This window comes from Euprymna scolopes, chromosome 2 (genome assembly GCF_053919585.1).
Source record: "Euprymna scolopes isolate OS-2025 chromosome 2, ASM5391958v1, whole genome shotgun sequence".
NCBI lineage: Eukaryota > Metazoa > Mollusca > Cephalopoda > Sepiida > Sepiolidae > Euprymna > Euprymna scolopes.
In genome coordinates, this window is record NC_136483.1 from 130,497,675 (window position 1) to 130,514,559 (window position 16,885).

General features: G+C 33.0%; 1 protein-coding gene across 5 annotated transcripts in view; it reads left to right on the forward strand.

The window, feature by feature from the left end:
* LOC145296093 (serine/threonine-protein phosphatase 4 regulatory subunit 1-like) overlaps positions 1-12,307 on the forward strand; it is an 80,362-nt gene extending 68,055 nt beyond the window's left edge. For 4 of the 5 annotated variants that reach the window (XM_080142262.1, XM_080142270.1, XM_080142247.1 and 1 more), the window contains one exon: positions 11,173-12,307. In XM_080142262.1, coding sequence (XP_079998388.1) covers positions 11,173-11,184 — 12 coding nt within the window. In that variant the 3' untranslated portion in view covers positions 11,185-12,307. The remainder of the gene's footprint in view (positions 1-11,172) is intronic. The other variant, XM_080142240.1, reaches the window with a different exon arrangement.
* Positions 12,308-16,885: the final 4,578 nt, after the last annotated feature.

Here is a 16,885-nt window from a genome sequence, read left to right on the forward strand (position 1 = left end):
GAATAAAAATCAAGCTACATTGCATCCATTCATCTGCTACTATAGAAATATAAGTGACCGTGAGCATATTAATTTGTAATAATATCTGGAAAAAAAATTGTTAATTGCTTTAAAAGTAAGAATGGTCATGGTATGGGAAATCAATTTTATGTTAAATTTAAATGCAAAACTCATCTCTCAATCTGCATGCTAAAATAATTATTGTTTTGGTTATGAAGGTCAGGTTATTATAATTTTTTATAAGTTTCCCATTAGTTTTTGATTTTGATGGTGATTAAAGCCTAAAGTTATTCTCCAAAACACATGTATTTTTACAAAAAAAAAAGTTATAATGAAAATGTTTACGAAAATTCTAAAACTTTGAAATTTAGCTATATTTTTGATTTTTCATATCTTTCTTCATAACTTTTTTTTCATGTGTGAAAATACATTTTTTTTTCTTTTGAAGATTATTTTAGACTTTAATCTTTCGAACACAATCAAAAACTACTCGGAGGCTTATAAAAGAAATTATGATAAGCCGGCTGTCATAACTGCACCCCATCAGTTTTTAGCGGCTAGGACGCATTTTGTCAACTTTGCCGTTTGTTTTGTCTTTCCGCGAAAGATAAGCGAACACAATAAAAATGCCAGAATTATATTCACTAAATTAACTATTAAAAACCCTGTTACATCCACATCGCATATACTTTTTATCTTTTGTTAATTTTATTAAATTTCATTATTCGTATTACCATCAGGACTTAAGGTTAGGAGGAAAGGGACGTGGTTTTACTGATTTTATGAAGTTTTATCAGTAACATTAACATGGCCAAGATTAAACAAACTTGGTAAGATGTTCTTTTTCACATCTTTTGCCTTGTCATAGAGGACAAAAGCATAAAATAAATAAATTATAAAAAAGGCACGTTTTATATTCTACGTTTGATTTAATTGACAATAAAGTTGATATTATTTTTCTTGAAAACCATTTTTTTTATAAACTTGTAAATAAACTGCATTTTCTAAAGGTTAAGAACGAATTTTCATGAAGTTTCAATTTCTGTTTTGTTTATTTTATGCAAGTAAATTAAATTTACACCTTATTTTGATGTTATTATGATCTAAAGTTTATTTTTACTAATAGTTTAAAAACAATAAATATTTATCAGTACCAGCAGTGGAAAATTAAGTTTAAAATGATATTAAAAGAATTGTTTTTGGAATCAGAAATTAGGTTAAAATTTTTCTGATTCCAATATCTCAAAAAGTTCTGATTCAGTTGAGTATTGCATATTCTGCTCATTGTGAATTATTATTTCACATCTTTCTTCCAGAGCAATAAATTAAGAATGTCTTCTGAACCAAGGAAACGAGAGGGAGGAGATACATCATTGATGACAAGTGCTCCTCAATGTTCTTTTGGATTACTAATGAAGAGTGCATGTCACCGCAATCTGAAGCCATCTTCAACACCAATAACTGCATTAGAGCATGATGTAAGAACTGTGCTCAAATTAAGAGCTGGTGTCACACTCACTGATGAAACCGTTGCTAACATTTGCAGGTATCACGAATTTCATTTGGGGCATTACTTTGAGAAAAAATATACAAAGTGCTGCAACATCTTTTTGAAGCACAAAAGAAAGGTAAAGGGTGATCGTGCTATCAAGTTAGACATGGCTGAGATGCTAAAGCAGAAGGGCTACCATGTTGTTCCTGGCTGGAAGCTTTGCCGTCACTGTGAAGTAGCTGCCAAGAAGTTAGAAGATACAAGTGAAACAGAAGGAAGTGACAACCAAGACCTTGAAAATGAGTCGCAAATTGAACAAAAGAGAGAGAAACTGAATGACAGTCTAATGATGTTTGATATATCCCCTATAAAAACCGGTAGAATGCAGAAGCACACAAAAATCAATATTGTCAGAGAGAAATTAGAAAGAAACTATGAAATGCAAGTAGAGGCAGCTGCCAAAGTCCTTAACATCTCTAGCCCTGAATTAGGAAGCCCTATTAGCAGCCAAACGAGTCAAACGGATTTAGTGGCAAAGGCAAAAGATTATGATTGTTTGTTGGATGCAATGAAGGACAAACTTGAGAATAAAGAAATGAAAACCAGTGAGAGGATCCAGTTGATGACTTTAGCTCCGGAAAGTTGGTCTCGAAAAGAGGTGTCTGAATATTTCAATGTCTCTGAATATATAGTACGTGAAGCACGGCAACTGAAAAAGGATCGAGGTATTCTTTCATTGCCACAGAAAAAGAAGGGGAGAGGTCTCTCAAAAGAGGTTATCAATTCTGTCTTGGCTTTCTATGAGGACAATGAATTTTCACGGTTAATGCCTGGAGGGAAAGATTTTGTGAGCATTGGTAATAAAGTTCATGTCCAGAAACGGCTCCTATTATGCAATCTTAAGGAGCTTTATGTAGCTTACAAAGAAAGCTATCCTGAACACAAAATAGGTCTTTCAAAGTTCTGTGAGCTCCGTCCAAAATGGTGCGTCACCGTCTTGACATCAGGTTCTCATTCAGTTTGTGTTTGCACCCACCATCAAAATACCAAATTGCTTGTTGACTGCTTTGTTTCAACTGTCAAGACTCAGCTCAGAAGGAAAGCTGAAGAATCCAGAGATGAGAGTGCTGCTAATGTACCAACTGAAAATCCCAATTTTAATATCACTTACAAAGATTTGATGGCCTTGGTAGTTTGCGACACCAATAGTCTTGAATGTATGGTCCACCGTTGTCCTAAATGCCCAGGTTTCCCTGCTCTAGAGAAGTATATCAGAGATAAATTTACTGAATTGGAAATTGACAGTGAGATGTCATATAGTCAGTGGGAGAGTGTGGATAGGACAATGCTACGGACACAGATGGCTGATGTAGATTACTTCATAGAGATATTGGTATACAATGTTGATAATCTAACGACCCATTCCTTCACAGCAAAGAGCCAAGCGCAGTATCTAGAGAAGAGAAGAAATAACTGAGACCGAATGTATACTTCTCTTGGACTTTGCGGAAAATTATCACTACGTGGTGCAAGATGAGATCCAGGGATATCACTGGAACAAAGACCAGTGTACCATACATCCAGTGGTAATTTATTACAAAGATAACAATGGTAAACTTCAACAGATCTCATTATGCATCATTTCAGATGACCTTGAGCATGACACCTGTTTTGTGCATGAACTGCAAAGAATGGTGATGTACATCAAAGAGAAATTTCCCTGGATCAAGAGTGTAGAGTACTTCAGCGATGGCTGTGCTGCCCAATATAAAAACTTCAAAGCATTTATTAACCTTTGCCATCACTCATCAGATTTTGGAATTGATGCAACTTGGGCATTTTTTGCAACTAGCCATGGCAAATCACCCTGTGATGGAATTGGTGGGGCTGTCAAACGCAAAGTTCTCCGTGCCAGCTTGCAAAGGCCAATAAAAGACCAAATACTCACTTTTCATGCTGTTGCAGACTTTTGCAGATCATCGATCACTGGTATCATGTTTCTAAAGATCGACAAAGACATGGTTTCAGTTCGAGAGAAACTTCAAATGAGATATAAACTGGGAGATACTGTGCCTGGTACAAGGAGCTGTCACTATTTCAAACCAACTTCTCAGTTTACTATTCAGGGCAAGCAACTGAGTGCTGACACAACGATCTTTATCGACCATTCTTTCCTGGACATGCCTACGCCGCTAGATGAAACTCTGGAGTTGCTCAAATGCAATGACTACATTACTTGCATTTTTGATGGGTATTGGTGGTTAGCATTGATTGAGTGTCAACAGGGAAGAGAAAGATCTTACTTGCAAATTCCTGCATCCACATGGACCATCACATCAATTCCACTGGCCAACTAATAGGGATAGAGGCTATATTCCACTAAGCAAGGTCGTTATGAGAGTGCAGACCCCAAGTATTTCAGTGAATGGTAGAACATATTTCATCACCAAGGAGGAGAAAAATAAGACTCAGAACTATTTTGACAGATTAAGTCAATAGTTGGAGTTATAACAAATGTCTGTTTTATATTTGTTTGACAGTTTTTCTTATGATAAACTAGATTATGCATCAGTCTTTTATTTTCGACTATTTTTTTGTCCATTTTGACTGTGAAGTAGGGGTCCATATCCTTTTATATGATGTAATTTGACATTATATTATGAAAATGGGCTATAATGAGCCGATCCAAGTCTTTTTTCAGCTCTAGATATTGATCATAACTTAAGATTAGATTGTTGCCAAATTCACCAAAAAATCCTTAAATTTTTATAAAAATGCCAATTTTGAGGCTTTAGTGTCTGGAAATGTCAAATATGCCGAAAGGTTTTATTTGATTTTTGTAATTTCCAACCCATTGTCACTTTAAAAATCCAAAGGAGAAGTCTGGCAAAGCACCACAGTTATGTTTTTTTCTCAATAAAATATCGCCCCAAACAAGCTCTAAAAAAGTGCTGCGGCACCACCTAAAATGGTAAAAATAAGGTACTTCCTCTCATTTGCCATCTTTCTAACCATGATTTTTGGATTCCTTGCCCTCAAAACCTTATATGTGTGAATATTTAGCTCCAGAGCTTTATTTTTTGCAACAAAAATGCAAATTTTGTAAAACGCCGGGAGTCGAAAATTCTACGTCATGAGATAGCAATTTTTGATTTCCAGGCCGAAACCAACTGTGAAAAAAAATATGTTCCTGAAATCCAACTGGGCTGAAATTGCAGATTTCTCTTAGTTTTAACCCAAAGTTTGTATGGTGTAAATATGAAAAAAATCCAAGAGGGGGTGTGTCGGGGCTGGATGAATTGGGCTGGAATAACCCTATAGATCAAAATATATTACAAGAATAGAATGCCATTTGCAACTGTCTCAACAAAAATGGAAAAGAAAAAATGGGTTTTAATTTTCAAAAGAAAAAAAACAAGCCATCCATTTCTGCCAAATCCAGAAAATGCACCATGACCCAATATTGAAACTGGACAATGAAATTGTACCTTTAATTGATCAATATAAATATTTGGGCGTCATATATATATAAAGCCATCCAACTCTTAAAGGTAGGAGCTCACAGACTAGGGTGGGGACAAAGACTACAATTAAATTATACAGATCCCTACCTCCCCAGTGGTAAGTCTATATTTAGAAACAGATGAACCCTCATTGTCACTTAGAAGAGAAAAACTAGGACTACAATATTATACAAAATTGGCTTCATGTCCAACTAATCCTGCCTGTAAATGTCTTCCACCCTCAATACAAAAACCTCTTTGAAAGAAAAGAAAAATGCTATAAAACCATTCAGCCTACGTATGGAAGAATCCATAAAGGCCGAATACATTGCAACAACATGAATCTGTAAAACCTAAATATCCCCACTGGCTGACAAAACAACCAAAAATAATATCAGACTTAATTATCCTAAAACCAATCCAATCATACAAGAAAAATTCCAAATAAAGATAAGTATTCCAAACACTCAACAATTTATACAGACAGTTCAAAAAGACAGATGTGCAGCCATACACAATAGAACAAACCAAATCAAGATTACCAGACAAAGCCTCCATTTACAGTTCCGAAGTATCAGCCATTGGTATGGCAATTGATCTTATAGACTCCTCTAAAGATAAAGAATTTACTGCTCGGATCCAAATCAGTACTTGAAACACTGGAAAACAGGAAGCCAACAAACCAATAATCACCAAAACCCTAAATAGAATTGATATTCCTAACGATAAAAGCATCTTTGTTGTTGATCTAGTCATATTAAGAGAGTAATGAGAGCTGACAAAGCAGTAAAAGGAAGCATTAAAATTGACCCCAACCAAAGAAGATCCCTCATACTGACACAAATGCTTGAAGTCTACATTATATGCAAGTATATCATTCCTGTAACCCTGTTGTAGCCAGAGCGAATGTACCAACTATAAAGAAAATCAGACTGAAATTTGGAAAAAAAAAAAAAAAAAAAAAAATTACCAAAACTAAATATACGCTAAACGTCACCTACCCAGCAGCAAGGAAAAAAGTTGAAACAATCAAATATTCAGAAATAATAAAAAAGAATACTCCTAATACTAATAAGCACAACAATTATCACGCAACAAACTTAGACATTAAAATCCAAGACCTCACCGACCAAATCAAAATATTAATAAACACAATTGAAGAAATGAAAAAAAAATAAATATAAACAAAACCTCACTGGAACCAAAAACCCAAACATCACACCCAATAGAAACAACCCCTTTAGCTGAAAAAGAAAACAAAAAAAAAAAAGCAAACACCAAAAAACATACCAGAGGCAAAAAGAAAATAGCAGAAAAAAAAAATTCAACGGACAAGTCACGTTCACTCTGCCCCGGAAAGAAGGGGCCGGCGGAACAGCGAAACAACCTCTGCGGTGCATGAACCTAAACTCCCAACACACTGCAACCACGACCATGCTCACAATCCAAAAGTAGAGAAACAAAAAAAACACTATGCCTTTAGGACTCGAAAACCAAGAAGTTATGGAGACTGAGGAATCAAGATATCCCTCTTATCCCATGAACCAATAAATGACGATAAGGAAAAAAATAAAAATAAATAAAAACAATACCCATGCAAAATCTTACAAATCGTAACGAAACAACATTCCTACAATGGAACTGCAGAGGACTAAAACCATGAAGAAATACTAGAAATCACCAACAAACATAATCCAGCAGCAATAATATGTCTACAAGAAATACTACTCAAAGAAAATCACAAGTAAAAATTCAAAGAATATAACATGTACGACAAAACCCATATATCTACAACAAAGCAATCGGAGGAATGTCCATACTAATTAAAAACACTATACATCACACAATCCTCCAATTAAACACTGAACTACAAGCAATAGCACTAATGGCTAACTTACACCGCAAAATCACAATCTGCTCCATATACATTCCACCAAATCGGCCAATAAAAAAAAAAAAAAAGAAATAGACATGCTAATTAACCAACTTCCACCCCCATTTATAATAATGGGAGATTTTAATGCGCACAGCAACCATTGGGGAAGTAATCAAAACAACAACAAAGGCAATATAATAAATGAAATCCTAAATACAACAAACCTATGTATACTAAACAATGGTAAAAATACCTACATGCACCCAGCCAATGGATCCATGTCTGCAATAGACTTAACAATATGCACTCCATTCATTTATATGGACTTCCATTGGGATGTACTAGAAGATCAACATGGAAGTGATCACTATCCCATCATAATTAAAAGTAATCAAAAAATACCGGAAGAAAAAGTCCCAAAATGGAAATTACATAAAGCCAACTGGGAAACATTTACCAATCTATGCAGAACAGAATTAGACACGAACATTCTAAATAAAGAACCACTAAAACATTTCACACAATTCTTAAACAATATTGCCACCAAAACAATACAAAACTTCAAACCCCACAAAAAAATCCAACCCTTGGTTTAATGAAACCTGCAAAAAAGCTGTCAAAGAAAAAACAAAAACAAAAAAAAAAACCCTTCAAAAATTCAAACAAAACGCTACAACAATTAACTTAGAAAAATAGATGCGTGCCAAAGCACGATACACCATAAAACAAAGCAAAAAAAACATCCTGGAAAAACTATTTCACAGCTAAACAACCAAACACCAACTAAAAAAACATGGAATATAATAAAGAAAATAGCTGGAAAAGAAACACAAAATACCGCAAACTATTTAATTAAAACTGATGGAACAAAATGCATAAACAAAAAAGAAATAACTAATTTACTAGCTGAAGAATTCTACAAAAATTCATCAAACAAACAATATTGAACATCATTCCAAAATAGCAGAAAGAAAAACTTAATTTTACAACTAATAACAAAGAAACGTACAACATATCATTCAACATAAAAGAACTAAAAAGAGCAATAAATAAAAGCAGAAATACAACTCCAGGTCCAGACGATATACATTATCAATTCCTAAAACAACTACCAGGACCATCTTTGAAACTGTTGCTGTACATATATAACAAAATATGGAACACAGGAGAAATACCAAAATCTTGGTTTGAATCAACCATCATACCAAAGGCCAAAATGCAAGTAACCCAACCAGTTACAGACCCATAGCTCTAACCAGCTGCCTCTCCAAAACTATGAAAAGGATGATAAACAACCGCTTAATATGGTACCTGGAAAAAAACCTTATCAAAATATCAGTGGATATAGAAAAAAACAAAGCACAAACGACCAAATAGTATGACTAGAATCATTTATTAGACTGTTTCGTACGCGGGCACCACGTGATGGCAGTCTTTTTTGACCTGCAAAAGGCCTACAGTGCAACCTGGCGATATGGAATTCTAAGAGACGTACACAATATGAGAATAAGAGGAAATATGGCAATATTTATACAAAACTTCCCGTCTCAAAGATACTACAAAGTATGACAAGGAAACTATCAGATCAATACGATCAAGAAGCAGTAGTGCCACAAGGTAGTATATTATCCACCACCTTATTCTTAATTAAAATGAAATCACACAAATTGTCGACAATTTGAAAGATCATTATTTGTAGATAACTTTTCAATTGCATATTCTGCATTAAATATAACAATTGAAAGAAAGATGCAGCAATGCTTAAACAAAATAGAAAACTTGATCGATAAAAATGGATTTGAGTTGGCACAAAACAAAACTGTCTGTATTCATTTCTGCAGAAAACAAATATCTGGACCCACAGCTACAAATATAAGGAATCCCAATAGCACAACACACGAAATTTCTAGGTATTACACTGGACAATAAACTTAATATCCATATCAGTAACTTAAAGCAAAAATGCCAAAAAAGCAATGAAAATTTTAAAAGTAATATCAAAAACAGGCTGGGTAGCAGACCAAGACACAATGTTAAAAATATACCAGGCACACATAAGATCAAAATTAGATTATGGCTGCATCACATATAGCTCCACCCGTAGATAAATCCTATCTCCAAAAATCATTAACCCTACAAAATCAAGGATTAAGACTTAGTCTGGGAGCATCTCAAACATCACCCATGGAAAGCCTATACATAGAAGCCGATGAATCCCCCTCTACATTTAAGATGGCAGTAATTAATAACACAATACGCAATAAAACTACAAAGTGATCCAAACAACCCAATACATAAAAAAGCCCTTCAACCTACAATATACAGACTTTCATATCAGCAAATCAAAAAACATACCTTCTTTTGGATATCGCATCAAAGAAATATTAGCTCAAATTAACGAAAACCGTAAGTAACACACAGGAAACAACCATGGACTTTAAAAGACCCAAGCACTGATCTGACTCTTACTAAATACCAAAAAAACAATACCAGCAACTTAATAAAAAGCTGCTTGGGTGAACTCAGAAAAGTACAACACAAATATACACTGATTCTTAAGCCCTTGGATATAAATTTAAACTATAATAGAATCAAGTGTTAGCCCCAGGAAGGAGCCCCTTGATCTCTTCAAACTAACAAAAGTAAAATTTAAAAAAAAAAAAAAAAAATGGAGCCAAAACAGGAACAGGTGCGGCATGTACAGATGGAAAGAACCCTCTCCAAATAAGACTTCCCATCAACGCATCAATATACACAGCAGAACTACAAGCAATCAAAATGGCACTTGAATTAAGAACAACAATAAGAAAAAATTCATTATATACCGATTCTTTGTCATGCATCGTAGCTCTATAGAAGAAATAGAGCATCCTTATATATTAGATATAATGAACAAATACAATGAAATTATTGAAAAAGGTAAAGAAATAATCTTTGCTTGGATACCAAGTCATGTTGGTATTCCAGGTAATGGAGAAGTTGACAAATTAGCCAAAGAAGCCATTAGCAAAAATATAACAAACATCAAAATACCATACACAGATTTCAGCAGAAAAATAAGGGAATATAACAAAAATAAATGGCAAACAGAATGGGACACATATACTCAAAACAAATTACGCGAACACCAACCCATAATAAAAGACAAAACAACAATAAAAGGACGAAGAGAAAATATCGTTCTAATCAGAATCGGACATACCAAATTAACGCTCACCTAATCGAAGCAACAGAAAAACCAAAATGCAATTTCTGCGACAGATGACAATAAAACATTAACAGAATGTCAAAAATACAAAACTACCAAAAATAAATATTATACAGTAAACGAAATTAAAGAATTGTTTCACAAGGTGACACCACACCAAATCATCAAATATTTAAAAAAAAAAAAAAAAAAAAAAAAAAAAAATACAACTCTTCAAATCACTTTAAACTGTAAAAACTCAAAAATTTTAAAAATACATAACTTAAAAAAAAAAAAAAAAAAAAAAAAAAACCTCTACTAAATACATAGCTTGGCATTAAATGACCCACAGTGGTTGATATGCCGTGAAGCCCCAATAAACCAACCAACCCTCATACTGATTTAAAACAAACCATTGACAAATATATTAGAAACGTATGGCAAGAGTCGTGGAGTTCCTGTACTAAAAATAAACTACCAAATCAAGGAAACCATAGGAAAACATAAACCAAACAAATGAATGACCAGAAAGGAGGAAGTTATAATAAGACTCCGAATAGGAACCATAGACAGTCAATCATATACTAACAAGATGCGAAGACTTGAAAACAAAACGACTGAATCTATATCATGAAAAAAAACTGACAGACATATTCACTCATGTAGACCCAACTACCCTTTTCAAGTATCTGAAGATAACGGGATTACTCAACAAAATTTAAAAAAAAAAAAAAATTACCTTATCTAACTATATAAACAGACACTGAACGCCAGATAAATCCATATAACTATTAATGTATATGAAAAACAAACTCTGACATTAAATGACCACAGGTTGATATGCCGTAAAATCAATCGATCAATTCATCAATATTTTTATATAACTACTAGCAGGCCACCCAGTCGTAAGGTATGCTTTAAATTTTTTTAATTACAAATTGTGTATTAAAGCCAATTCTATCAATTTTACCTAATATATAGATATCAAACGTGAAAAAACAATGATTTGGGATTCCATTAGCTAGAATCAAACTAACACGGGTAATCAAGTGTTGTTTGGGGTAGTAACATTACCTTATTTTCCATATTTTTAAACCAGCTTTTCTATTTTTAGGTACCCGTATGAGAAAGTATCTGATACTTCATCCAGCAGGGACCAGCTCCACGTGTGGACAAATTCACCTTTCCGAGTGGATAGACTTCCATCTGTGATATGCCCAGTCGTCAGCCCTATGCAATGTTAACTTTACTAAACAACCAGTAGGGGCTTTTTTTTTTTTTTTTTTTTTTTTTTTAACAAAAGACCCACCATGAGTTCTAGAGACTAACGTTGCCGGTTTTTAATTTATTCATGAATTAACAAAAACAATTATAATAATGATCAATTGTATTTTAAACTTATTTTCCTACATCCTTTATTTACACCCCCCCCCTTTTTTTTTTTTTTTTTTTTTTTTTTTTTTTTTTTTTTTTTTTTTTTTTAGTTGCTTCTGGACTTGGCAGAAAGACGAGAGAAAAAAAACTTTAACTATTTTCTGTTAAAGTTTTGTCTGCTGTCAACTCATTTTGAGTTTTTGGTTGACCACTTATACCGTTAATACATACTCAAAAAGGCCCATCTTATCTGCTGTTTCATGGCAAATTTGATTATCAGCAATGTATTAAATCTAAAGTATTCATTTATAAAGCAAATGTTTAATGAATTTTTTATTCATGCATTTTTGATCAGATTTACTGTAAAATGACAGTGTTAGGATACGCCCTTTTTAAATGGTTAAAGTTCTATCTAAATGGATATTGAGCTTTTTATATGCGCAAGGTCTGTTTTGATACGATTCTTTTTCAATTTTGAAATTGAGATATCTAGATTTGACTTGTTTGTTTTTAAACATAATTTATCTTTTTTTTTTTGTCTTAAAACCATGAGCAAATTCCTAATCAATCCCAAAACCTTATAAAAATTTCCTTTTTTTTTTTTTTACATAAAATTTTTTTTATATAAACCTTGCCTTTTTTTTTTTTTTATAAGAAAATTTCATTTGATTAATTTGGAGATCATTAAGTTTTCATAATCACATACAGGTGAGTGATTGCGGTAAACAAATAAAATTTATGGGTGCAAACTGGCTGGCAAGTGGGTTGGTTGGGTGAGAATTGGAGTTTTACTCGTCCAGATTTTTTTCTTTCCAGCTTGGTGCATAAAAATTTTAAATTTCTCCAATGAAAAATAAATTCTTTTCATCCTGTGATCTCAATGATTTTTTTTTTTTTTTTTTTTTTTTTTTTTTTTTAAATTTTGACTAACCTCCCAACACTGAAACTGGATAAATTAAACATCCCTTCATTGGTGTCTATTTTCTCCCATTTGGAGCATTCATTCTTATTCGTCTTCATAAATAGAGCTGATCGTTAATGTCTTGCATATACACACATATATAATACTATCGGGATGATTGTTTCCTACACTTTGAATATGGTGTGTAGCATCATGTTAAAGGGTTTAACAGCCTTAGCCCAATATCTTAACCACTTAACTATTCATATACGTTCATACATATGCTTATACATTGATTTCAATTGGTTCTCTTTAGAAATCAGCTATAAACTTGGACTATATCTTTTGTTTATAGGAACACTTTTACATGTAAAACCGTTATGTTGAGGAATATACATGCAGACATTCTAATTTCATTATATGTACAAGTATAAATATATACTGACACGATACAGGTATTAGGAATTAAATCTACTAAAATCTAATATTTCCACTTTTTTTTTTTTTTTTTATTATTATTATTTCGGGTAAGATCCAAACTGTAAATTTGAGGTTAGTCAGTCTCTCGCAACATAGCATCTGAGATGTTAAATCTTTTTAAATAATTTGAATCCTATTTCTCATGTAAAATATTTGAAAAATGCCTGTAGTTTCCATAAGCCTCCAGAGAGTACCAATCCTGTTTCTAGGAAAATGCTATATGTGTAAACTTTTTACATCGAATGCTCTAGTCTTTCTATGAACAGATTCTTGCATTATGGATATAGGTCATCTTTTGATATGCTCTTAACAGATGTAGGTCATCTTTTGATATGCTCTTAACAGATGTAGGTCATCTTTTGATATGCTCTTAACAGATGTAGGTCATCTTTTGATATGCTCTTAACAGATGTAGGTCATCTTTTGATATGCTCTTAACAGATGTAGGTCATCTTTTGATATGCTCTTAACAGATGTAGGTCATCTTTTGATATGCTCTTAACAGATGTAGGTCATCTTTTGATATGTTCTCTTTTTTTTCTTTGCCATATTTGCTCCCGTCTTTTTGAAAAGCTTTTAAGTAGTTGTGATATTAACTTTGACAAAAGTATTCAATTTTGGCAAGAGGAGTGGATGTTAAACAAAATTTTTTTTTTTTTACATTAAATCGTGCGTTTCACCTCCACACACATACTACCACCACCACTGCATACAGTTATGTACTATCGCTGTATTTTCCCCTGCACCCCCAACATGCTATACTGAAATCGTTTGCTGAAGCTATCAACAAATTTAAACGCTTATCAGACTGGTTGTATTTTAAGAAAAAATATTAGACATCACTTTTTAGTTCAGCTAAAACAGTAAAATTTTTGAAAATTTATAAAATGCCGTGAAAGAAATATTAGACGTGATAAAAGCAGATACAATTAGCACAAATGTTATTTCTGCAGTTTAGTTCTTTGTACAAAACAAATTGCAGAAGAATAGTCTGTCGCTTTGAGGTATAAAATAATCTGCCTTTTATATTGAGATTGTGTGATTAGAGTAAGACTTTAGAAATGTTTTGGGGTGGGGAGTAAAAAATTTATGCTGTTGTTGACAATGCTCTCAAAATACAAATAAAATGTTGAAAAATATTAATTGCATAATACAATCGTATCCGACAAGATTGAATTTTAAAACCTTTTTGAATGTGTGATGGGTCAAAATGATAAAGCAAAAGCATAGGTGTCCTTTTGAATTTGCTTTCTACTTGTATACTTATAGACAAGCTTGTTATAACAAAAACTTCTGTCGTGATTTACCTATACACTATCCCCCCCCCCCCCCGGGCAGCCACACGCCTTTTCTTTCTCTCTCCTAATTGCCCAGTTAAATGGTGAAATACTGAGGTTTGCATTAATTTTTAACACCTTATGTCAACTTTCTGATTAACTTATAAAATAGCTTTTTGATATTTCACATAAGCTCCAAGTGGAAAGTTTGCAAAAAAAAAATGTTTAAAATTTCTGCCTTTTAGAGGTTGACAAAGAAAGCAGATTAAACATTAAATTTTTTGTGATTATAACATTTGTGTGCCCATGCAGTTAAAATGGGTGAATGTCTGGAAACCAGTAGGATACCCCCATCCCCAGCAAAAACAATTAAATGAGGTTAAGAGCTGTTGAGTTTGTCTCTTTAAATGCATATACATGGTCTCCAGGATCTGCTTGACCTTTTTTTCTCTCTCTCTTTCTCTCTTGCATAAATGTCATTTGGAGCATTCATTCTTATTCGTCTTCATAAATAGAGCTGATCGTTAATATCTTGCGCATACACACATGTACACATATATAATACTATCGGGATGATTGTTTCCTACACTTTGAATATGGTGTAGCATCATGTCATATAGTATAGCATAAAGTTAAAGGGTTTCTCTCTTGCATAAATGTCATGTCTAACAAAAAGCTTTTCGAATTAAAAGTTGGAAAAAAAAAAAAATTTAAAGACTAAAAATGAAATGTAATAAACTGGAATGGGTTTATGCATTATACAAAATCAGTTAAAATAGAAACCTCTATTCTTAGTACTTCAACGACATAGAAAAACCATATATGCAGAAAGGGGATCATTTCCAATAAGTGTAGTATTTGTCTTGTATACTTATAAACTCTCATTAGCACATAACTGTATTAAGTAGATAATGCATGTATATTTAGTTTTAACTTTTTGGCAATATTTACCTAAAATGCGTAAATGTACTTTTCTAGCTCTAAATAATTTTTAATTTACAAACCGGTTGAGTTCTCTGCAAAGATTCTAACAAAGTTATCACTTATATTTCTGACCTTATTACACGATTTTAAGTTCATTAATGTTAAAGTAAAGCTAACTTGTGAGAAAAAAATTGGAACCTTGCAGAAACCATTTGCTTTTTTTACCAGCCATTTTAATCACTTTGGAAAAGAGAAAAGAATGAAATGCAAGTAGAACCCTGGGATACAGTGGCCCTAGCATACTTTCTCTTTTTTCAACCCCTCTCCTGATTACGGTGTGGAATACGTTTTTTCTCTCCTAATTATGGTATTTGCCCCGTCTTACGGTATGTGTTATTTGGTTATATACTGTACTTTGTTACTAATTTTTAATGCAGTATGGCGGGCTTCTACTGTATTAGCATTTAAATTGCTAAATACTCATTTCAGGCTTTTTTAAACAAAAGCTTAAAAGATGAGAAGCTGTTTATCTCTTTAGATGAAAATGTTATTGTAACAATTGTTTACACCAACTGTTATGTAGTAGATGCAGTTTATTATTACTAGCATTACAATTACCAATGCAATTCATATGGTGAAATACTTAAAGCAATGTTTACTTTTAGATAGCTTTCATCACTAGTTTTCTTTGCCTACCTCTTCCTTATATAACCTTGTCCGTGACAGGAGGTACTTTATTATAAATGGTTGTTTCTCCCGTCAGACCTACAATGCAGTTCACACATCCAGCTAACTTGTAATGTTTGCAGGTTGCTTAATTCTGGAAAAGCCATATATCTTAATTTAGGTAAATTCCGCCATCTACAATCCGTGAGTCCTGCTAAATTTAAAATTTGGTTTTCCTCTTATTTGCACTTACAATTTCCTAGAATAAGTAAAGTAAGGGAAAGTAAATATTGCTATTTAAATGTGAACCCCTCCTAAAAGGCATCATGTGATCAGAAGTTGAGGATTTATGTTCCTTAGTTTTTGAGATTCTTGCTTATCCTTGTTCACTAATTTGATCCTTGTCATCAAATTTCAGTTACAAAGAAAATGCTGAATAGGTTGGGTTGCCTGTCTTAATAGCTTGAAGTCATGGAGCAGTAATAAACAAAACCTACAGCACTTGGTGTTTTTAGTGCACATTCCAATAAAATTTTATTTTTCCTTAATGAAAAATTCTCTTGGTCTTAGAACATGTGGATAAGTTTTGTTCTTTTAGATTTGTTTAAAGAATTTCCGATAACGCCAACATCTGGTATTGAATAATTTTATTGAAAGAAAAATAGTTACAAAAAACAACTGTTAATTTTATTGCAAAAAAAGTGGTAGTAGGCAGGTCTTAACCCTTGATGTAAAAGAGGAAAGTGACGTATTTGCCGATGTCGCCATACGACCAGAAGTTCGAAACGTTGAAATTAAGCAAAGTCAATTCAGCTGACTTGCAAAAATGGTGATGCAAAAAAAAAAAAAAACGACCCCCTCCTTGTAAAAAAAAAAAAAAAAAAAAAAAAAAATTACCCAGTGGACGAATTAATGTTTTGGGCCGATTTTTCTGTTTTGTCGCCCGAAGGGTCGAGGTTTAAAACGATACTAGTTTCATCAGGTTCCATTGTCTCTGTTGAAAGTTTTTGCAAGACCCCCCCCACACACACACACACACACAGTGGGTAGGGGAAGTATTTGGTACATTTATTTTTTCGTATGTCTCAAAAAATACCAAGTTTGAATGAAATTTTCACTCTTTGAACAGATATTTAAAAATAAAACGGAAATGAAGAAATACGTGATAAATATTAACAGTCAAATTACCTTATGCGTTCACTAAT